Raw genomic sequence first — 23,637 nt, 5'->3', positions numbered from 1 at the left:
TAATACCAGCATTCTTCTGGCAACAGGACAAGAAACACAGAAATGAGGTAAGCACACTCGCTGGGGAGAGCAAGCACACACTTAGTCCTCTCTACTTCTACAACTCGAACAAACAAACCGAGCTGGTCACAGAGATTTGGAATGCCTGCCAAGGGCTAATACAGTCTCGCTCCCAGAAAGCACTGGTTCAGAATAATAGTGAAACGCGAAGAGGAAATGAGAATCTGCTTCATCTTTTACGCTCCTCTTCATGCTGTGCTCGTGCCATTGCTACAATCCAGTCCTTGGATTAGCAGCTACTCCCACAAGGGTGAAGATTTTCATTCCTGGTGTACATTTAAATTCAAACATTCAGAACATATCCTTTTCTAGGCTTACATATTATTCTAAAGAAAAGTGGAAAAACTAAGGAAAAACTCACCCATTCATTACCCCTCCTCGCCATAATTCTCAGTATTATATTGCTTAACTCTTTTGGAAACACCACACTGCAAATGGAAGGTTTGGGGATTCCTTCAATTCAGTGATTTGGGCTCAGTCCAATGTCTCAGAGAATTTATTTTTATAACTACCAGAAACTGGCAAAGCATCTCTCCTTTACCACTGAAGGCTGGCTCCATCAAGCAAAGAAGTCTTCTGAACCATGTCTATGGTTTTATACTTTGCATGAAGAGGCCAATTTACTGATCAGTTACACATTTTATGCTTTAATGACACATATTTTGTGATACCCTTTATATTTATAACAAAGGGAATTTCTCTGGATGTCGGTTCAGGCACTGAATCACACCAGAATCTTTTTTTTTGTGGGGGGGTGGGGGGAGTGGGCAGTGGAGAGGTTTGGAAAGGTCAGGGTAGTGAGGGAAAAGTTGCATTCACTTGGAGTTCTAACACTAATTCAGGGACTATTACATTTCCTTAATTTTCCTTCAGTCGCTTCTTAGTCCTTTCCATTTCTCTGTTCACCACCATTATGCTCCCTTTCATAAAACAGAGAAAAGTACCCTCTTCCTTCTATCAAAAGTCAAGGAGGACAAGCTACACATACTATGACTGAAGCTAGCCAAAAAGTAGCAACACTTTCATAAGTGGGAAGAATTCAATTGACTTAGCACACACCTGACCTTACAACTCATATATCCTTCAAACAAATACCTTAGGAACCAGAATGAGATGGGAGCTTGCCTGCCCAGAAGTGCCTCTGACCTGAAGTAGCTGGTCCATGGAGCCAGTCCAAAGGTTAAGGACGTTGCCTGGGAGTCCTAACCAACTATCCCATGAGAGCCTTAGCTCGGCGGCAAAAGAATATTGAAGGAAAACTTCTACCCAGAAGATTTAGTTGTATTGAAAGACCATCTAGGTACACGCACACATACCTTCCCTGCTTTGTAGTAAAATGGGAGTTAATTTCAGCCCTTACGGTTTTAGAAGGATTTAGACATTTATGTTCAAGGAAAAAACTGAGATCTGGAAGAACATTCCTACGTGTGGTAGGGTTTCATTTCTCTTATGCTCCTCATTTAATGTCTGAATATAAAAGCTTCCCTAGTAGTCCAGAGGCTAGACCTCAGATTATACTAAGATCATCTGAGCTAAGCGGTGGAGTAGTTTCCAGCTGCACATTTAATTATGCTATGTGGGCCCCCAGAAACAGGAATTCAGAAAAGGTGGGAAAAACCAAAGTGTGGCTCTTACTGGTAAATTTCCAGTCCTCCCTGAACTCAAGTAACTGTGAGTAATGGGAAACAGCTAGAAATGATTCACTAATTTAAAAATAATTTTTGTATAAATCCGCTGCTGATTAAAGTGGCACCACTCTGTACCAATCAGACACAATGCTGTTCTCAGTTCCTGTTGGTGGAGGGGCTTATCCTGAGGGCTGTAGTGATCACCAGAGGTGACAATGGGAAGGAGAGGGAGGGGGAGACAGAGAGAAAATGAATGAATATGACTGAAGGAATCTATACCTGGATGCTTGCAAGCTAGTTAACAGCAAACCAAGACAGAAGAAAAGGGTTTAACCAGTCTAGTGAAGACCAGCTTTAGAACTGATATTTAATAAAAGGCATGTGGAGTGGGCAGAGGGAGGGAGAGACAGAAGGAAGGAGGAGATAAGAAGTCGGGAAACCAGCACTACCTCAAGAAAGTAGGAAAATATAATTCTTGCAAAGTGGGAAGAAAAAGAATCAGGATTAAGGTATAATGACCTACCTATATTAAGAAAAATGAGATGACAACCAAAGTTACTTTATCATCCTTTCTACCATCCCAAATATCTAACAGTAAATATTTTCTCTTTTGAGCATAGATCTAAAGCAACATTGGTACATTTTCTCCTAGCAGAGTTAACAATCAAAGTGAAATCAAAGGTTTTAAAGATAAGTAATAGATGTTGCTAATTTAAAAATAGTTAATGGCTTTTAAAAAAAAAACATTTTGAACCTATGATCTAGGGGTGTTTGTACCTCATATCTTCAACGATGTATAATATATTACTTAGATTTCATGATCAAGTTTTCCTGCAGGCAGTTTTTCTTTTGCCATTGGGTTTTCAAATGACCCCCAAATTCAGTTTGTATAGAAAAAATGTCTCTTCTTATAAACATCCACATAGATTAGTAAATGTGTTAGAAAACTCACTCATCCCAGGCTCGGTCAAGTAGCTGTAGCGCTTACGTAAAGCTAAAGAGGCAAAACTCTGTCGTCTGTCTGTTTTCTCGGCCTGAAAAAGAAAAAAAGAGGAATTCCGACTGTGTCCAGCTTCCTTGTCACATTTTCATAGTTTCGAAACATTTTGTAGGATGGCATGTTGATATCCTGTTTATCCTTATTTTCCTTCTTATGGATTTTCCTCATGAAAACGTTAATGTCCTACTGAGAGTCTATAGTCCCACCCTACATCTCAACAAATAACCATCATTTAGCAAATGTGAGAGCACCAACACAGCAGACTACAGGGAACTACAAATAAAAGACAAGCGTTACAGAGGCTTCTGCTGCAGAGCAGTCAATTTTCCCAAATTCACTCATATTGAAAGCACATATATCACAAAGTACACTCACCCTATGTGAGTACCTTCAAGAAAAAAGGCACACAAAGTTTATTATTCTGATTAGTACTGTGGTTTCTCTAAGTTAGTAGGCATAAAGTGTAGGTGAGGAGATTAAAAACAGGTTAATAGTTTTATTAGAAATAATGTTACTGAGTCTTAAAGCTGCTGACTCTATTATTACTGAGGTTTGAGTTTTAAAAATTCAATTATCATTTAGCTTGGCAAAATATTAAGAGACAACTTATAAGGAAAAATTCATTCAAAACTTAATTGAACAGCTATGCCCTTAAAAAAATGGCCAAGATAAATTTCTTTAAATAGAATATCAAATACTTATCAATAGCCATTGAACACATATTTTATATTACATAAAAGAAGTTGATTTGTACAATAAATTTCATATATTACTCATGATCTTGATTTAAAAGTTATAACACAGTGGATACTAGGTGAAAATATGCACAAATGTATATTTATACATGTCAATCTATCACATTTAAAAATGTTTAAAGAAGTTTAGTTCCTCTTTTTAAGTCATTAGCTGAACTATAATTTTATTGAATGGACTGAAGTACTCAAGTACTCTCATGTGGAGGAAGAGTGACCATTCTTTAAGAAAAACATACACCACTTTACCTCACTTGAGCTAAGATCTGCAAAAATGTAAGTTTCCCATACTTCAGCCCTCCAAAACTTCTTTTATACAGATTCAATTTCTATTCTATCTCTGATAGAGTAAAAGCAGAAGTGTTCATATTACCTCTTCATCTTGATCTGACTCTGTCTCCTTTTGGTCCAAAGATGCATTGCAGAGACAAGGAATATTATAATGGACAGCAGGGAAAAGAATATCAGGATATGAAAAGGACTGAGTAGGGAGCACAAAATGCAAGCTGATTTAGAAAGCAAAGCAAATCAAAAGAAGCCAACAAAAAATATCAAGAACTGTACATCCATGGCAAATTAATGTGTGACATTTGAAAAATCTATGAACTACCAGCAGAAGCAGTAAACAGGACTCCATCAAACAAACCATAAGAATTTGACACCACAGTAACAAGACTTAGTCAATCTACACAAAGAAACTAATAAAACTTGAGTTTCAAGAGCTTTAATCATGTTACAAAGCATTCCTTAATTGCATACCAAAGGGCCCACTTCTTCAAGACCAGGGAAAAAAAGTTAAAATAAACCAGTAATAAAAGATACCTTTTTATGTGCTGGCAGAGTGATATTTAAGTTGCAGACAGCTGTTTGAGGCAGTCCTTTTGTTGTCTTTGGTTCTTTCAGAAAAGATAGACGACCACAGGGCTCTTGGCTGGTGTCTCTGATCTAGAAGAATTCAGGCAGTTGACAGTTATAGAAAGAGACTTTTCTGAGGATTTCTGTCTGTACATGAGTTAAGCATGTTTGTTTTATGGAGCCTTTCAAGAGGCAGGAAAAGCAAAGGGAAAAGATGATAACAATTACACGTCAACCAAGGTGGTCACATTTAAACTCAGCAAGATTTAGAATGCCCAAGTCCTAGTCTAAACACAGTTGTATCTGCTTGTCTTATCCTGACAACCCATTGTATAGTCTGGGTTATATGCATTTCCTTCCTGTCTAATAATTTCTTTTGCTCAAAGCCACAGGTTTAGCAACAATAGTAACAGCAAATAATAATAACAATAAAACAACTGTCCTATGTCCTTCTGTTCTCTGAGGAGGAAGATGGTCTCTCCAGAACCTCCCTGGGCTCCACCAGAAATGAAGGTGAAACTTGAATACTGAATTTGGATTTCATCCACTATTTGATTACTGAGCATTAACCAGATATGATGCATTTTATTATTCTCGACTGTTTGGTCTTACAAACATTTGCTTAAACATAAACGATTATTTAGCTGTTCAAAAGTTAAAGACTCTTTGTACCAACTATAAAGCTTTCCTGGCTCGAAAGAACACTCGGGAAGAACTAGGACAAAATCTGACCCTGTTCCTATGAATTGAGGTTTGGTTGGATATTTCAAACTGAATAAATCATGAGAATCTTTTCTTTTTATTCTCTAAGAGGTTTTTTTATTTTTTTTAAATTCACGGAGTCTCTGTTGAAGATGAGTTACCTTGATGGAAAATGGCAGTCTATTTTCTTTGAAAGCATAAAAGTTAAAAACAAGTTGCTGTCCTCCTTTGGTAAGTGGGGCCAGATTTCCATAACAATCAACATAAATAGGTTTTCCTTCTAGAACCTTTTAGAGTAAAAGAAATACATAATTTAAATTGAAAGAATTTTGAGATTTTAGTCACACAACATTAAAAGACTGACATATTTCTGTGTCGCATTTGTCTCCTTAATAGGAAATTACTACTATGGTGCTATTTGCCACAAAAATAACTCTATTGTCTCATAATTCAATAATTGTGATTGGAAACCGTATCATGGGCATGTACAAGACAGAATTATATATTTGTTTCTATTCTAGCAACTTGAAACATGTTGGAGAAAGTGCCTAACATCAATCACTTATTCATATAGACTTTGAAAGTTTTTTTTGACCCTTTGATACTTATCTGATCACTAGATTTGAAAAAGGAAAATCATGGTAATGTGTGTAGACAGTGACCATGAAAATAAGATAACTCAAGTAGCCACAGGAAAATGGAGATCATGACTTAGATTCATTAGTACTACATTTTAACCAACTAAGATAAGCTCAAAGACACTTAAAATAATTTGAGAATGAATCTGTATCAAATTTTTTAAACAAAAACTCAAGTCAATAATGTACTTGATATAAATTTATAGTGACTGCTATTATGGCCTCAAAATAAAGCCCCATATCTGGGGAATGTAATTGAATGAACTTGTTTGTGAACAAGGTACCTCAATATCTTTGCTTCTTGCAACTTCCTCAAAATTCTCTTGCTGCTCTAAAGTTTTGTCCACTTTGTCATCTGTCATGCAGAAACATCGCAGGGAGGATTCTACAGGATCATTCATTTTGGCAAAAACAACAAACTTGGCCATATATGGAACACATATTAATTCTCTGTACAGTTGTGTAGCTAACCCCACAGTTTCTAAAACTTGATGGCAGTCTGCAAGCCAAAATCTGAGAAAAACAAAAACAAAACAAAACAAAAGCAAAACAGAAAAATGAAAATGAGGTGATTTAAAAGACAAATCTTAAAAAAATTCACCACTAAAAAAAATGAGACTATATAAAGGAGCTAAACCAAAACATTAACTTGTTCATTTAAAGAAAAAGCAAAGGTGTTTACTCTGTTTATCAAACATAGAAACCCTACGTTTATTGTTATAATTTTGCTAAGAAAATGCTAAGGATTTTTTTCTCCTTTTTCTTTCCCATAAAACTCTTGGTTATCTCTTACCCGCCTTCCTTTCTACTCCTGCTGAAAAGTTTAATCTATTACTCTACCATTGGAAGGGGCAAGAATTTTATGGGAGAAAATAGGAGAGAAAGGAAAATCCTATCAGTTTTTATGAATTGCTGAGAACTTCTACTGGAAGAAGCAAGTCTAGCACCTCATGGCTTCCTGTAAGAACTGGATAAAATGACTTATCCTACTGTATTTTAAATTTCCCAGGCCCAACTTCACCATCAAAATTTAAGAAAAGAATCATACTGGTATTGAACACAACAATTTTTACTTTCCAAAAGGTAATAAAACTAATTCCTTAGTGCTTTTTGGAATCCTATATTTCCATACCTGGCTGAAACATTGGTTGTAAAAGAGACGCAGTCCTTTATAAATGTCAAAGGAGTAGTTCCTGTGATATCTTCCCACTGAGCAGGCGAGGTCCCCCCTGAGAGAACAGCAGCAGATATGTTGACTTTATTATGGGAGATGGTCCTTGTAAAATTTTCATCATCATCCTGTTCTTCCTGCATAGCCAGCAACTTGCCAAATCCAACACTTTCGATTAATGACACGTACAAAAGGTAGTTTTCCTCTCTACTCTTCTTTTATACTTTTACCGGCTTATAGTGATCTCCTTGTAAGATATTATTAGATTTTTAAAAAATTACTTTTCTGTTTGGGTACAAATGAATGCTTAAACTTGGGCAACCACAATTTATAAGTGCATTTTATAAGTGCAAAGATTTGTTGTTTCAGATAGACGATATAATTCTTTTATTTTTTTTTTAAACAAAGAACAATCGAGAAAGTTAAGAAGCATCTCATTTTGTACTGCTTGAATCATTTAATTTTCTAGGGTAAAAGGGAGAATCAGCCATTAAAATTGCTCTTCAAAAACAAACAAACAACCTGTCTTAATCTTAGACTTTCAGTTAAAAATCATATTAAGTTAATCAAATGATGAATTAAACTCTGGATTTTAGGTGCTTACCACAAAACGTGTTCTCCTAAGCCCTGCATATCTAGTCTACTGGGTTACACTGGTGAACAGAGTAGTGAGAAGAATCAGGTTCTCTGCTCCTCCCTACTCCTGGCACTCTGTGGGAGCTCTGTGTTCCCCAAAGTCCATCCAATTTACTGTAGTCTAAAGGGTGTTGCTAGGTCCGCCACCTCTGTCTAGGTCATTGAGAGATTACCTAGATGTTCCAGTAGATTCAATAAAACCTCAATAAAAGGGCACTATTAATACAAAACTTAATAGCAGGAAAAATGATATCACTGAATTTTAAATGTCATGATATCACCATCTTAAAGAAATGATTACAAGGATAATACAGATGAGGTGATGGACAAGTAAAATGTTTTATTTTTTTTTCCCCTATTCTTATAACGTTGGCATGGATGTTTCAAAGGTTTTATATCTTTGTACAGAATCATTGCAAATGCCGGCATTAATAGCAAGTATAGCAACAACATAACCAAACCTGTAATGCTACAGAGAAGGCGCAGATTGGGTGTGGTGTCCCCTTTGTACCCGTTGGATACACCTTCTCCTGAGGGTGGGGGCACCGGAATGGTCATTGTGATAGGTTTATGGAATTTCCTTCTTCTTGGTTCCACAGTGACAATTGGGCTAAACGTTGCTTTGTTTCCAAGGATCTTTTTCACAATTTCATCGGGAACAGGCTGGGCCTAGAGACAGAGAAAGGATCTTAAATGAAGTGGACATTTTTCTTTCTTTGGAAAGTTGACATTTTAAGTGAGGAGGAATAAACAAAAACAGATAACCAAGTGTTTACTGAAGGCCTTCCCAGTACTTAAGAGCACTAAACTCTAAAAAAACCCAACTCTTTAGGCATGAGAGGTCAGCCTCACAAAAAGAACATGAACTTTAAGTTAAACTATTAATTACTATATTAATTAACAACACAAATTAAGTTATTTCAGGTTATTTTTCTTACTCGATAAGAAAAAAAGTACTGGTCAAGGTCTAACTGAAATGAATAAATACAAGAAAGACCATTCTTGCCAAGATTTTCAGTCAAATTTCCAAACCAAAACAAGTTCCAACTGGTTTGGATAAAACCCAGCATTTATGATTTACTTAAATCCAACCAAAATTTAAAAGCTTGCAAGTTTCACTATTACTGATTTTTATGATGTGGCATATTCTAAACCAAATCAAATATGGTTTGTTTCTTTAATGGTATATTTGCTCTTTGGTGCTTTTGTTGCTCCATATCCTGAGACCAATAACCTATGGTTAAAAAAAACATCTTTCATTAGAAACCAAGTAATACTTTGAAACAAAAACCATAAAATATGTACCTTATTTAACAAGCCACTAAGCTAACTTTTTACTTAATGCTTTTCATTTGAAATAGGTAAATGATTCCCAAAATGGCCTAATGCTTTGATTAGCAATATCATTAGGATGAGTTATGACAACTGTTTCCAGGGCAGAACGTGCTCACGTGCTTTCTACATGTACTAACGAAAACAACTTTTTGTGCACATTACCTGGAGGCCCACTCGAATTCTTTTTGTTAAAGCACCCTCTGGGAAAGAAGCTTGGACGAGGGGCACAGTGGTGCTGCTCAGAATTCCACCTTCAGGACCAATCTGGTTGCTTTCCTGCTTAATCCGTGAAACCACTGCAAAATACTGGGGGAAATCCTTAGTGATAATCCTGCAGATACGCTTCTTCCCCAACTCTTCTGGGCTGTCAAGTTCTGAAAAGACAAATGAATGAAAAGGCCATGAGAATAAGCCTATCTACACAATACCCTGAGACAAACTGATGTGTCATTTTGATCGTTAAAATTATTTCTATTTGGTAGTCTAAACAGAGTTTTTATGACAAAGAGAAAACTACAGTGACCTTAAAAACAATATTAAGTTTTGCAAAAATATAATAAAGCTATTCATATATGGTATTTGTAGAAAAATATTTCTACTAAAGAGGAACAAACATCTGCAAAAACTGGCATTTGACCACATATGAACAAATTTCTACTATTCACGAAGGGATACCTCATTCTGTGATTATTTACAATAATTTGCTCTCAAGCTGCCAAAAGTAGCAATGAGTCAGAAAAAGTAGGGCCTTACAAGAAAGTGAATAAGGACTTAAGTATGTCTGAAAGGCTCTAGAACTTTATTTGAAAACCTCTTTAAAATATTTTTAAGTTACCCAAATGATTAGTATCATCATCACCAATTTCTATCTGCCCACTAATGGCCCTCATACATCAAACTCAACCTATCTACAAATGGACACATCTTCCTTTCTGCCCACCTCCAAACCTACTCCTTCCCCTGTAGTCCTAACTCTGGCAAAGGGTTTACGGTTTGCCCAGGCCTCCAGTCTAATAGCTTTGACTCACTTTCCTTTGTACTTCACATCTAAAGGTCAAAGTCCCATCGATTCCATATTTTGGAAATAGCTTCCTCTCCTGCCACCTCCTTGTTCAGGCCCTGTTATGCTTTGCCTGGATCACTGAGATCACCTCCTAACCATCTCCCTGCCACTTGCCTCCCCTTATTCCACTCCATCCCCTATAGTGCAGCCAGATGGATCTTCTTTCAAAAGCCAGATTTTATGCAGAATTCTGGTAGGTTTAATTGAGATATATGATTTAAAAAATCATAGGAAACAATAAATATTTGAGACTAGCTAAGAATATTTTGGAAAAGTAGATTTGTGAGAGAATTTATCTTATAATATTTTAAAACTGACCTAGAAATATCATAATAAAACAGTTATATAGACAGACATATAAGAATATAGGAAATATGTATAAGAATAGATGAATAGGTTGGGAGAGAAGAATAGAGAATCAAGAAATAGATTCAAATTTACATAGGTATACACACACACATATATACATACACACATAAATAATATATATCTAAGTCTACTTTTATATATGTATTATGTATTTAAATGAATATATTTAAATCAAATTCATATATTTAAACTTCAAATCAGTGGGGGAAAGATGGTTTATTTAAAACACAATGTTGACATAATTGAAAATCTATTTGTAAGAACAAAGCTAAATCACTGCATCTTATCAAATATAAATAAAAATTCCAGCTGGATAATAATTTTTTAACTACTTAAAAAAATTAAAGTATTACCAAAAAAAAAAAAAGAAAAGAAATCAAGAGAATAGGGTTTAGCCTTGGTTAGGAGAAACTTTCCCACTGAAAACTGGAAACCTAGAATCCTAAATGGCAGTTCTGACTATATAAAAATGTAAAGCTTTCTATGACAAAAATAGTAAACTTGAAAGACAAAAGGCAGATTGGGAAAGATAACAGCCACACATGACAAATAAAGGATTAATATGCACAATACCCACAGCAGCTACAAGTTGATAAGATGACAGACAAGCCAATAGAAAATGGCAAAATGTTATAGACAGGCAATTCACAGAGGCTGAAAAATGGTCAATAAACATATACTAAAATGTTCAAACTCAATAATTTACATGGAAATACCAATTAAAACAAGATACGATCTCTCTCTATACCTCTTGGCAAGATTAAAGACTGATAACATCAGTCCAGAGAAAATTTTGGAAAAACAGGTGCTTTCATTCATTGCAGGTGGGGTGTGAATGGCAGTAATCTTTTGACAGTGTAATTGGGCATCATCTATTCAAAATGAAAATGCAGGGGGACGAAGTCAAGATGGCGGCGTAGGCAGACTCTGAACTCACCTCCTCACGTGGACACAGCCAATTTACAACTACTCGTGGAAAAATTACCCCTGAGACAGAACTGAAAACTGGATGAGAGGAACTCCTGCAACAATGGACAATCCTAATTGAGGTGGAAGAGGCAGAGACTCCCTTCTGGAGAGGAAAAACGCCGCCTTCACAAGCCGCAGCCTCACGGCCGCCGGGAGCAGCCCACAGTTATGCAGCCTCCCTGGATGAGCGGGGCCCTGAGCCGGGGAGCGCCCCCGCTGTGGGCATTTTGTGGACCCAGCAAAACTGAGAGGAGTGTCATAATATCTGACTTTGCCTGCTACTAAAACATTGGGGAGTACCCCCAGAAAAGCTGGTTCACAAAGAGATTAAAACCGGCTCTTAAAGGGCCCACGCGCAAACTCACCCGTTTCAGAAAGCAACCTAAAATGACCAGAAAGAAAGGTGCACAGTGCTTTGGTGAAAAGAGACTCACCTGATAGGCCCTGAGTGCATCTCGTGAGAGGTGAGACCTCTGCAGGGACTGGGACATTGGCGGCGGCCCTTGTTATGGCCTGGTGTGGGCGTGCTGTAACAGACGCCATTGGAGTTCTCCCTGAGGCCTGCTAGCCCAGGGTCTGCCCCATCCACTAGAGCACCGATTTAATCCAGCTCAGCCAGGGCAGGCAGCCCACCCTAGAGACTGGTCCCACCCAACAACAAGCCTTCAGGCAACGTGTGGGCCTGCATAGATTGGTGACTGGATTCTCTGCAGCCTGGCAACTGAGCCCACTTCAGTGGGGCAGGGCGTGCATGAGGAGCGGGTGGAGAGTGTGGGGCTCCCGCCGTGGAGAGACTGGGTCCGCTTCAGGAGGTCGGGGCGTGCACACAGGGCAGGACTGTGTTGACTGTGTGTGTGGACCTGTGGGTGGCAAGGCTTGTCAGCTGCAGAAGACTTGTGCTTCTCAAAGACCCACATAGGGGGTTTGACCCACCTTCCAAAGCCTGAAACAATTGGGTGCTCCCATGCTTGAGGCCAGTCCCACTCAGCTGCAATCCTCAGAGAGCTGACAAGAGACCTAAAGGCTGGAGGCTTATAGCAATTGTAAGGCCCTGAGCCTAACAACCGGCCACGCTGGGGGCCTACTCACTTAAAAGAAATACTGCAACACAAATGTGCTATTAGAACTTGCAGCCAACTGTGCTGGGGCTCCCCACACCTGATAAAGAGACTGAAGGGCCCACAACAACTACAAGCAGCTGAGCATTACAACAGCTGGCCAGGAGCATAACTCGGCCTCCCTGGGCGCCTACAGGGAGAGCAAACAGGCCACAACAGAAGGACACACGTAGCCCACATAGGGGTCACCCCTGGAACATTGAGAACTGAGGGAAGCACACAACAGGCCTCCTAAGATGTCACTTACATAAGGTCACCTATCCAAGAGCAGGAGACGTAGCTGACCTACCTAATACGTAGACACAAGCACAGGGAAAGAGACAAAATGAGGAGGCAAAAGAATACATTCCAAGTAAGGGAACAGGACAAAACCCCAGAAAAGGAACTAAGTGAAACAGAAATGAGCAAGCTACCCGACAGGGAGTTCAAACTAAGAGTGTTAAGGATGCTCACTGATCTGGGGAGAAGAATAGATGAACTCAGTGAGAATGTCAACAAAGAAATGGAAGATATAAAAAAGAACCAATCAGAAATGAAGAATACAATACTGGAAATGAAAAAGTCATTAAAGGGACTCAAAAGCAGAGTAGAGGATACAGAAGAACGGATCTGTGAGCTGGACGAAAGACTAGAAGAAATTACCCAAGGTGAACAGGTAAAAGAGAAAAGAATTAAAAAGAGCGAGGACAGTCTAAGGGACCTCTGGGACAACATCAAGCGCACTAACATCTGTGTTATAGGTGTCCCAGAAGGAGAAGAGCGAGACAAGAGGGCAGAGAATCTATTTCAAGAAATAATAGATGAAAACTTCCCTAACCTAAGGAAGGAAACAGACATCCAGGTACAGGAAGCACAGAGAGCCCCAAACAGGATAAACCCAAAGAGGGCCACGCCAAGACACATCATAATCAAAATGTCCAGAATTAAAGATAAAGAGAGAATCCTAAAAGCCGCAAGAGAATGTCAAGTTACATACAAAGGAAACCCCATAAGGCTATCAGCTGACTTCTCAGCAGAAACCTTACAGGCTAGAAGAGAGTAGCATGATATATTTAAAGTGCTAAAAGGAAAAAACTTACAGCCAGGAATACTCTACCCAGCAAGGTTGTCATTCGAAATGGAAGGAGAGATCAAAAATTTCCCAGACAAGCAAAAATTAAAGGAGCTTGTTAACAAGAAACCAGTGCTACAAGAAATGTTAAAGGGACTGATTTAAGGGGAAAAGAGAAGACCACAAATAGTCAAAATTATCTATTTCCATGATAAGAGGGTAATGGATACAAATGCACAAAAAAGAGGTTAGATATGATATCAAAAACATAAAAGGAGGGAGGAGGGGAGTTAAAGAGTAGAGCTTTCAGACAGAGGTCAAACTAAAGAGACCATCAATTCTGTATAGAAGAAGGAAGGAACAGAGAAGGACTACTAAAACACCGAGGGAAAAAAACAAAGTTAAAAAATGGCAGTAAGTACATACTTATCAATAGCTACTTTAAACGTCAATGGACTAAATGCTTCAATTAAAAGGCACAGGGTGGCTGACTGGATAAAAAAACAAGACCCATATATATGCTGCATACAAGAGACACACTTCAGACCTAAAGACACTCACAAACTGAAAGTGAAGGGATGGAAAAAGATACTCCATGCAAATGGCAATGAAAAGAAAGCTGGGGTTGCAGTACTCATATCAGACAAAATAGACTTTAAAACAAAAACTGTAAAAAGAGACAAAGAAGGGCATTACATAATGATCAAGGGAACAATCCAACAAGAGGATATAACACTTGTAAATATCTACGCGCCCAATGTAGGTGCACCTAAATATATAAAGCAATTATTAACAGACATAAAAACAGAAATAGACAGTAACGCAATAATAGTAGGGGACTTTAACACTCCACTTACACCAATGGATAGATCATCCAAACAGAAGATCAATAAGGAAACATTGGCCTTAAACGACACACTACAACAGATGGACCTAGTAGATATATACAGAGCATTCCATCCAAAAACCGAAGAATACACGTTCTTTTCAAATGCACATGGAACATTCTCCAGGATTGATCACATATTAGGCCACAAAACAAGTCTCCATAAATTTTTTTTTTTTTTTTTTTTTGTGAGGAGATCAGCCCTGAGCTAACATCCGCCAATCCTCCTCTTTTTTTTGCTGAGGAAGACAGCCCTGGGCTAACATCGGTGCCCATCTTCCTCCACTTTATATGGGACGCCGCCACAGCATGGCTTACCAAGCAGTGCGTCGGTGCGCGCCCGGGATCCGAACCAGCGAACCCCGGGCCGCCGCAGCGGAGCGCGCGCACTTAACCGCTTGCGCCACTGGGCCGGCCCCCAAGTCTCCATAAATTTAAGAGGATTGAAATAATACCAAGCATCTTTTCTGACCACAACGGTATGAAACTAGAAATCAACTATAGAAAGAAAATCAGAAAAGCCACAAATACGTGGAGATTAAACAAAATGCTACTGAACAACGACTGGGTCAACGAAGAAATCAAAGAGGAAATCAAAAAATACCTGGAGACAAATGAAAATGAAAATACGACATGCCAGAATTTATGGGATACAGCAAAAGCAGTTCTAAGAGGGAAGTTTATAGCAATACAGGCCTATATCAACAAACAAGAAAAACCTCAAATAAACAATCAAACAATGCACCTAAAGGAACTGGAAAAAGAAGAACAAACAAAGCCCAAAATCAGTAGAAGAAGGGAAATAATAAAAATCATTGCAGAAATAAATGAAATAGAGACCAAAAAAACATTAGAAAAAATTAATAAAACCAAGAGCTGGTTCTTTGAAAAGATCAACAAAATTGACAAACCTTTAAGAAAAAAAGAGAGAAGGCACAAATAAGTAAAATCAGAAATGAAAGAGGAGAAATTACAATAGACACCTCAGAAATACAAAAGATTATAAGAGAGAAATACAAAAGATTATAGAGAATACTATGAAAAGCTATACGCTAACCAATTCGACAATCTGGAAGAAATGGATAAATTCTTAGAATCATACAACCTTCCAAAACTGGATCAAGAAGTAGAGAATTTGAATAGACCAATCACCAGTAAGGAGATTGAAACAGTAATCAAAAACCTTCCCAAAAATAAAAGTCCAGGACCAGACAGCTTCCCTGGTGAATTCTACCAAACATTCAAAGAAGACTTAATACCTATCCTTCTCAAACTCTTCCAAAAAGTTGAGGAGGGGGGGAAGCTCCCTAACTCATTCTACGAAGCCGACATTACCCTGATACCAAAACCAGACAAGGACAACGCAAAAAAAGAAAATTACAGGCCAATATGACTGATGAACATCGATGCAAAAATCCTCAACAAAATACTAGCAAATCGCATACAACAATATGTTAAAAAGATTATACACCATGATCAAGTGGGATTTATTCCAGGTATGTAGGGAGGGTTCAACATTCGCAAATCAACGTAATACACCACATTAATAAAATGAAGAATAAAAATCACACGATCATCTCAATAGATGCAGAGAAAGCATTTGACAAGATACAGCTTCCATTTATGATAAAAATTCTGAATAAAATGGGGATAGAAGGAAAGTACCTCAACATAATAAAGGCCATATATGAGAAACCCACAGCTAATATCATCCTTAATGGTGAAAAACTGAAACCTATCCCTCTAAGAACAGGAACCAGACAAGGATGCCCACTGTCACCACTCCTATTTAACATAGTACTGGAAGTCCTAGCCAGAGCAATCAGGCAAGAGAAAGAAATAAAAGGGATCCAAATTGGAAAGGAAGAAGTGAAACTGTCACTATTTGCAGATGACATGATTTTATATATAGAAAACCCTAAAGAATCCACCAGAAAACTTTTAGAAGTAATAAACGAATACGGTAAGGTTGCAGGATACAAAATCAACATACAAAAATCAGTTGCATTTCTATACACTAACAACGAAGTAGCAGAAAGAGAAATTAAGAATACCATCCCATTGACAATTGCAACAAAAAGAATAAAATACCTAGGAATAAACTTAACCAAAGAGGTGAAAGAGCTGTACACGGAAAACTATAAAACATTGCTGAAAGAAATTGAAGAAGACCCAAAGAAATGGAAAGATATTCTGTGCTCTTGGATTGCAAGAATTAACATAGTTAAGATGTCCATACTTCCTAAAGCAATCTATAGATTCAATGAAATCCCTATCAAAGTTCCAACAACATTTTTCACAGAAATAGAACAAAGAATCCTAAAATTTATATGGAACAACAAAAGACCCCGAATAGCTACAGGAATCCTGAGAAAAAAGAACAAAGCTGGAGGTATCACACTCCCTGATTTCAAAATATACTACAAAGCTATAGTAACCAAAACAGCATGGTACTGGCACAAAAACAGACACACAGATCAATGGAATAGAATCGAAAGCCCAGAAATAAACCCACGCATCTATGGACAGCTAATCTTTGACAAAGGAGCCAAGAACATACAATGGAGAAAAGAAAGTCTCTTCAACAAATGGTGTTGGGAAAACTGGATAGCCACATGCAAAAAAATGAAAGTAGACCCTTACCTTACACCATACACAAAAATTGACTCCAAATGGATTAAAGACTTGAATGTAAGACCTGAAACTATGAAACTTCTAGAAGAAAACATAAGCAGTATGCTCTTTGACATCGGTCTTAGCAACATATTTTCAAGCACCATGTCTGACCGGGCAAGAGAAACGATAGAAAAAATAAACAAATGGGACTACATCAAACTAAAAAGCTTCTGCACAGCAAAGGAAACCATCAACAAAACGAAAAGACAACCTAACAATTGGGAGAAGATATTTGCAAACCATACATCTGTAAAGGGCTTAACCTCCAAAATATATAAAGAACTCATGCATCTCACCAACAAAAAAACTACCAAGCCAATTAAAAAATGGGCAAAAGACCTGAACAAACATTTCTCCAAAGAAAATATACAGATGGCCAACAGACACATGAAAAGATGTTCAAAATCATTAACTATCAGGGAAATGCAAATCAAAACTACAATGAGATATCACCTCATGCCCGTCAGAATGGCTATAATTAACAAGACAGGAAACAACATGTGTTGGAGAGGATGTGGAGAGAAGGGAACTCTCACACACTGCTGGTGGGAGTGCAAACTGGTGCAGCCACTATGGAAAACAGTATGGAGATTCCTTAAAATATCAAGGATAGACCTACCTTATGATCCAGCTATTCCACTGCTGGGTATTTATCCAAAGAACTTGAAAACGCCAATGCGTAAAGATACATGCACCCCTGTGTTCATTGCAGCGTTATTCACAATAGCCAAGACTTGGAAGCAACCTAAGTGCCCATCAAGGGACGAATGGATAAAGAAGCTGTGGTATATATACACAATGGACTACTACTCAGCCATAAGAAACGATGAAATCCAGCCATTTGTGACAACATGGATGGACATTGAGGGTATTATGCAAAGTGAAATAAGTCAGAGGGAGGTCAAATACCGTATGATTTCCTTCATTAAGTAGTAGATAATAACAACAATAAACAAACACATAGGGACAGAGATTGGATTGGTGGTTACCAGAGGGGAAGGGGGTAGGGAGGAGGGCGAAAGGGATAATTCAACACATGTGTGTGGTGATGGGTTGTAATTAGTATTTGGGTGGTGAACATGATGTAATCTATGCAGAAATAGAAGTATAATGATGTACACCTGAAATTTATACAATGTTATAAACCAATGTTACTGCAATAAACAAAAAAAAAAAAAGAAAAAGAAAAAGAAAATGCACTTATCCTTGGACCCAGCAGTCCTATTTTCTGACATCTTTCTTACGAGCCCATGCAAAGCAGCATTGCTTGTAATGACTAAAGCTTGACGGAGCCTGCAGGCCCATCACAAGGGAATGGTTAGATAAGTCATGGTTCACCCATACTCTAGAGACTCCTGCAGCTAGTAAGTAGGATGATGCAGATTCATTCATTTACCAAGTATTTACTGAGGAGCACTATGTGCAGGCACGGATATAGTCACTGGGGATGCAGTAGAGAGCAAACTAAGTCACTGCTCATTTGGGGACTACATTCTAATGGGAGGGGGCCACATATCACTAAGCAAATATGAAGAAAAAAATAAACTGAGGGGAGGAACTAGAATGTGACCAGGGAGGGGGCGATGGGGAGGAGAGGTTCTTATTTAAATGGGATGATCAGGAAGCACCTCTCTGAGGAGGTGACATTAGAGGAGAGAGCTGAGGGAAGTGGAAGCCAGGCAGGTAGTCATTGACCAGTATAAAGTGAAGAAAGAAGCAAGATGCAGAGCAATATGCATAGCATGATCCTTTTTTAGGGGAAAAATATAATCTGCACATTTGTACATGTTTATAGGAGAAATTTGTAGAAGAAACATTCTAGGCTGTTAGCACTGGTTACTTCAGAGGGATGGGAAATGGAGCTGGAGCTGAGGAGCTGAGAGGAGGCTGGGGAATAAGATAGTATTGCCTGTGGGTTTATCTAGCTTGGGCAGTTTTACTTGTTACAAGATAAAGGGAAAATCTCCAAACTTCAGGGAGGGGTGGTGGTTTTGTTTTCGTTGCTTGCTACTCACATAAGCCTCTCTTCACACCTCTGATACATACATCCCTTTGATACATCCCTTAACGATGAACACCTCTGCCTCCTTTATTGGATGCACAAGGCTGAGATCATGGCTTATCTAAATAGAAATCTGTAGAATGCTAAAGTGGATGGTTAGGTAACCGGATCAGTGGCATCTTCTCATTTTACAGACCAGCCACTGAACTCGTAGGTGGGAGCACCAACTTAATCGTCAACTAGGAGAGAAACAGGGTTCACTCTGGATGAAAAATGGAACTGGGACTTTGGTCCTTTCTGTTTCCTAACCATCTCCTTCCCCTCTGCTCTGTCCAAACCTAAATAATGAGTCCCCAGTGAAAGAAAACAAAGGTAAAGAATAGGAAAAGGTTAGTATAGAAAAATAGGAAGGATCTAAGAGTTTGCTTAGGGAAATATTCTGGGGAAGTTTTCACCTATTCAGCAATCAACAGAAAATAAAAGTTTTCCATAACAAAGCAGATCTATTTCCCTTCCCACGATTTGGCTAATGTTAAAAAGTCTGAATTTCCAGAGTTCACAACTCATGCTGCAACTGAGACAGTTCTGATAATTTGTTTAAATTACTGTGCAGCACATCAGCAGCAGCTAAGTAGATATTTTTTTACCTCAGCCTCAAACTTGTGATTACGTTCTCCTTTAGAAATAGCTCAGGACTCCATATAGTGCAAGCAATTTAACAAGATGCTGCCATGAAATTACATCCTTCAAACAAGACCGATTTCCTACCTCTGCAGGTAATGAGCTGGGTATCCTGTGAGTAGCAAGTTTACTCAAGATCAGTCTGGAACTACCAGAGGGAGTGAGGCATCTTTCAGGGGACTCATGGTAATGGGCGCTTCTTACCCATTTGTGTGTGTCAGTGTTGTGGATACGTGCACGTCCATTTGTGAGGAATTAAGGTAGAGACAGCTGCATCACCCCAGGAAACTGGAATAGCAATGGACTGGGAGGAACTGCCACTTTGTGTAGCGGAGGCAATCTGGCCGCACTCATGCTATATTACCTTTGATAAAGCATTAAAGCCACCCCAAACATAAAGTGAGCGTGTACATCTCAGATGCAGCAGATGAGTGGTAAATAGAGCAGCTCAGATTTCTAACCCCACATTCAATTTCTGACATCTTTTAGGATTAGCCAGTGGTTCAGGGATGCTCTTTGTTGTACCCACTGTATTTTAAAGCTTTTAGCAATTCCTCTGTCACCAGTAAAACTTGCATAATTATTGATCTTCAATGTGTATTTTTTTAAATTTATTTTTATTTTTTTGTGAGGAAGATCGGCCCTGAGCTAACATCTGCCAATCCTCCTCTTTTTGCTGATGAAGACTGGCCCTGGGCTAACATCCATACCCATCCTCCTCCACTTTATATGGGACGCCGCCACAGCATGGCTTGACAAGCGGTCCGTCGGTGCACGCCCGGGATCTGAACCAGCGAACCTGGTGCCGCGCGGCGGAGCACGCGCACTTAACCGCTTGGGCCACCAGGCCGGCCCTTTCAATGTGTATTTTAACAGGTATTTTAAACATAAGCTTCAACTCAAAGGAAAACTAATGTGGCAATTTTAGGCATTAGAGTCCCCATGCACCATTCTTTAAATAGAATCATATACATATTGCTTTCTTGAATTACTCAGATTCCCAGGCCTCCACATGATGAAATGAAGAAAAGATATCTTCCCTTATCCAGGTTATTATTTATGTATACTTAAAATATTCTTAACTTTTTCTTGAGAATAAAAGTCAATAGAAATATAAAAAATACAAAAAATATATATAATTTAAATATTGGTTTATAAAAAGAAACATAACACTTCAAGAGCTACAGCTGAAGGCTAGGCTATTACACCCTAGGATAGCTGCGTAAGTGAGAAAATAAATGCTGTAGATAGTAGGTAAATATGAGTAGGCAAGAGGAGGAGGTGAGAACCAGTTAGTAAAGTCACTACACAGTTCTTATGACCTGAAAATCTATCACAAGATCTTACTGGCCATCAACAGGACAGAGGTTAAATAGATTATGACGTATTCATACTGTGGAACAGTGTGCAGTATTAAAAAGAATGGGGTAGAAGTTTATATTGTAATATGTAAATCTCCAAGGCATATTAAATGAAAAAGTCACAAAAAAATGAAAACGATTGACTAATCACATCTTTACATGTCTATGTGTAAATTCATATAATTTACATAAAAATGAAGGGAAGGGGAGAGAGAAGAAGAAAATCATGACACACATTATAATGAATGTATACTCATGTGTTATTACATGGGTTAATAATAATACAAATACTAGTATTAAATAATAATATATAAATATAATAAATAATACAACAGACTATCAGTGTTTAATGTAGATTCAGCTCAAGCATATGTTTTCTTCTGTTTCTTGCTTTAAAAAAAGGAAACTAAAATACAATAATGAAATGATCTTAGCTGAATGTTTGAAAACTGGTAACTAAATACCCAGCTGAAGAGAAGCTACAGGAGAGAGAAGAGAGGGCTCCTGACACTCGGCTGCTGTGAAGCCCTGCCTTGTGGCCACATTACGTGGCATCGTGAGCACCTGACCGCAAGGCTTTTTATTCTATTTACAATTTTGATAAATTATTAATGTGTATTAAAATTAGATTTTCTTTTCAGAAAATGTGAAGTACCCACAGGTAAATTATATTAATTTAAATGCTGTTTGATATTGAGGTCTGGTATATTGTAGATGTTCAACCAGGATCTATGAACAAAGAAACCAATTGGGAATTAATGAGACCCACATTTTTCATACCAAGTAACTGCATAATTCTTTAAATCTTGCTCTAAAATATATGTAGGAGTAAGAGACTGGTTATTGTTTATTCTTTTAATAGTTTTTTGTGTGTGTGTGAGGAAGAGTGGCTCTGAGCTAACATCTGTGCCCACCTTCCTCTATTTTGTATATAGGACGCTGCCACAGCATGGCTTGATGAGTGGTGCACTGCTCTGCACCTGGGATTCGAACCTGTGACCCAAACTCTGGGCCACTGAAGCAGAGTGCGTGAACCTAACCGCTAGGCCATCACGCTGGCCCAATAGTTTTTTTTTAATAAAAAATTTGTATGTGAAAAAGTGGCTCTAGTCTTCCTACTTTTTAATCCACAGTAAAATCTATTATGTCCACGTGTTTATAACTCAGAACTTACTGTTTACTTAATGGATGTTTAGTCAAACTGAATTAAAAACTCATCTGGCTATGAAACACTTCTGAAAGTTCTGTGTTGCAAACTAAAAAGGTATATATCAGAAAGGTCAGATTTCCAGGCAAATAGCAATAGTCTGATAATGTAAAACTGAACAACACCAGTGTTCTTTCTAGGATTGAATTAGCAAGTATTCAGATTTTAAAATGATCTATTACTTAGGCCAGAGAAGCAGGAGTATATTACCAAGAATCTGTACTTTGCTCCCACCCTTTACATACAGAGAAAAACTCAACAAAATAATCTGCAGCACAAATGTGATGCCTGTACCACAATTGTACCTACAGAGAACTGAGTTCCCAGTGCAGTGTACCCTAAACTGGCCAGATCATGGGCAATACCAATGCTACATATTAAAAGCACAGATTCATAGGTTTCTCTCAGAGATTCTGACTTGGTAGGCCAGGGGTGGAACGTGCAAATCTGCTTTTCACACTCAATTCAGGTGAGTTTATGACTTGACACATTTGGGAAGCAAAGTCTTAGTAGATTCTCACCCTGTACCTGTTCTTAAAAATTCAGAACTCAAATTATTAAAAAATGACAACAGGATTCTATGGAAAACAACACAAGGATGGTTCAATATGAGAAGAGGAGCCTATGGGGCAATAATAAATATCTATTACTTTTAAATGGTTTTGTTTTTTAAAAGGATATACATCCATAGCTATAGAATTAAAGGAGAAAAGGGCATAAAAATTAAGAGGTTCTTACCTTTCAGGGTGATTCAGAATGCCATAGTCTATGAAAGGACCCTGGAATCCCTCTTTCTTTCTCTCTTTTTAATCTGTTACTAGTCAAGTTTTCACACACACACAAAAAGACTAAAGGGAAAAGAGAGAAGTGAGTTCTGAAATAGGTAGTTTTGGCCAGGGAGAAGGTTAAAATCTACATTTACTGAATGTCTACTTTGTTGCGGGTCAGTTACTATTCAGCCTACATAGCACTTCGGTAAAGCAGGTGTCTGAAGTTCAGAGAGGTTAACTGACCTGCCCAAGCTGAATTAGCTGGTCTGCTTTAGGGCTGAAATGAGAACCTCCGTCTAAGAACAGGGTGGAGGAGAAGGGATGAAGCCACAGACAGGGACTTCAACCACTATGTAACACAGTGTCTTTGCAGACTGCCTAGCACGTGGGTGGTGGTTGATAAATGGATGAGTAATGGATAGATTTGCAAATTCCCTGGTCCAAAAGGTGACATGACTTCTTACTGGCCCACTCTATAAGCTGAAAGCCCTGATTACTGGGCACTTTCTGCTGAGCAAGAAATGGAAACTAATGTTCTACAGCTTTCTTGCCTCACTGATTAAGGATAAATGTCTTAAGTACCTTGTAACTTATTTAGTTGCTTTATTTGTAAAAGGTGGGACACCATTCTCTGCAACTGAGATTTTGCAACAGAGCAATAAGGATCATAAAATGCTTTGCAAATACAAATGGTTATGAAGGTCATA

General features: G+C 38.2%; 1 protein-coding gene across 17 annotated transcripts in view; it reads right to left on the bottom strand.

Annotated features, from left to right (window-relative positions):
• Positions 1-23,637, bottom strand: part of ANK3 (ankyrin 3) — a 641,124-nt gene that overhangs the window by 44,760 nt on the left and 572,727 nt on the right. For 11 of the 17 annotated variants that reach the window (XM_058543390.1, XM_058543388.1, XM_058543400.1 and 8 more), the window contains 8 exons: positions 8,940-9,151; positions 7,904-8,111; positions 6,768-6,864; positions 5,920-6,148; positions 5,159-5,284; positions 4,263-4,385; positions 3,814-3,840; positions 2,641-2,722 (listed from right to left, as the gene is read on the bottom strand). In XM_058543390.1, the coding sequence (XP_058399373.1) occupies positions 2,641-2,722; positions 3,814-3,840; positions 4,263-4,385; positions 5,159-5,284; positions 5,920-6,148; positions 6,768-6,864; positions 7,904-8,111; positions 8,940-9,151 (1,104 nt within the window). The remainder of the gene's footprint in view (positions 1-2,640; positions 2,723-3,813; positions 3,841-4,262; positions 4,386-5,158; positions 5,285-5,919; positions 6,149-6,767; positions 6,865-7,903; positions 8,112-8,939; positions 9,152-23,637) is intronic. The other 6 variants (XM_058543386.1, XM_058543394.1, XM_058543393.1 and 3 more) reach the window with 1 other exon arrangement.

This window comes from Diceros bicornis, chromosome 6 (assembly GCF_020826845.1).
Source record: "Diceros bicornis minor isolate mBicDic1 chromosome 6, mDicBic1.mat.cur, whole genome shotgun sequence".
NCBI classification, from domain to species: Eukaryota; Metazoa; Chordata; class Mammalia; order Perissodactyla; family Rhinocerotidae; genus Diceros; species Diceros bicornis.
This window is presented reverse-complemented; position numbering and strand designations above follow the sequence as displayed.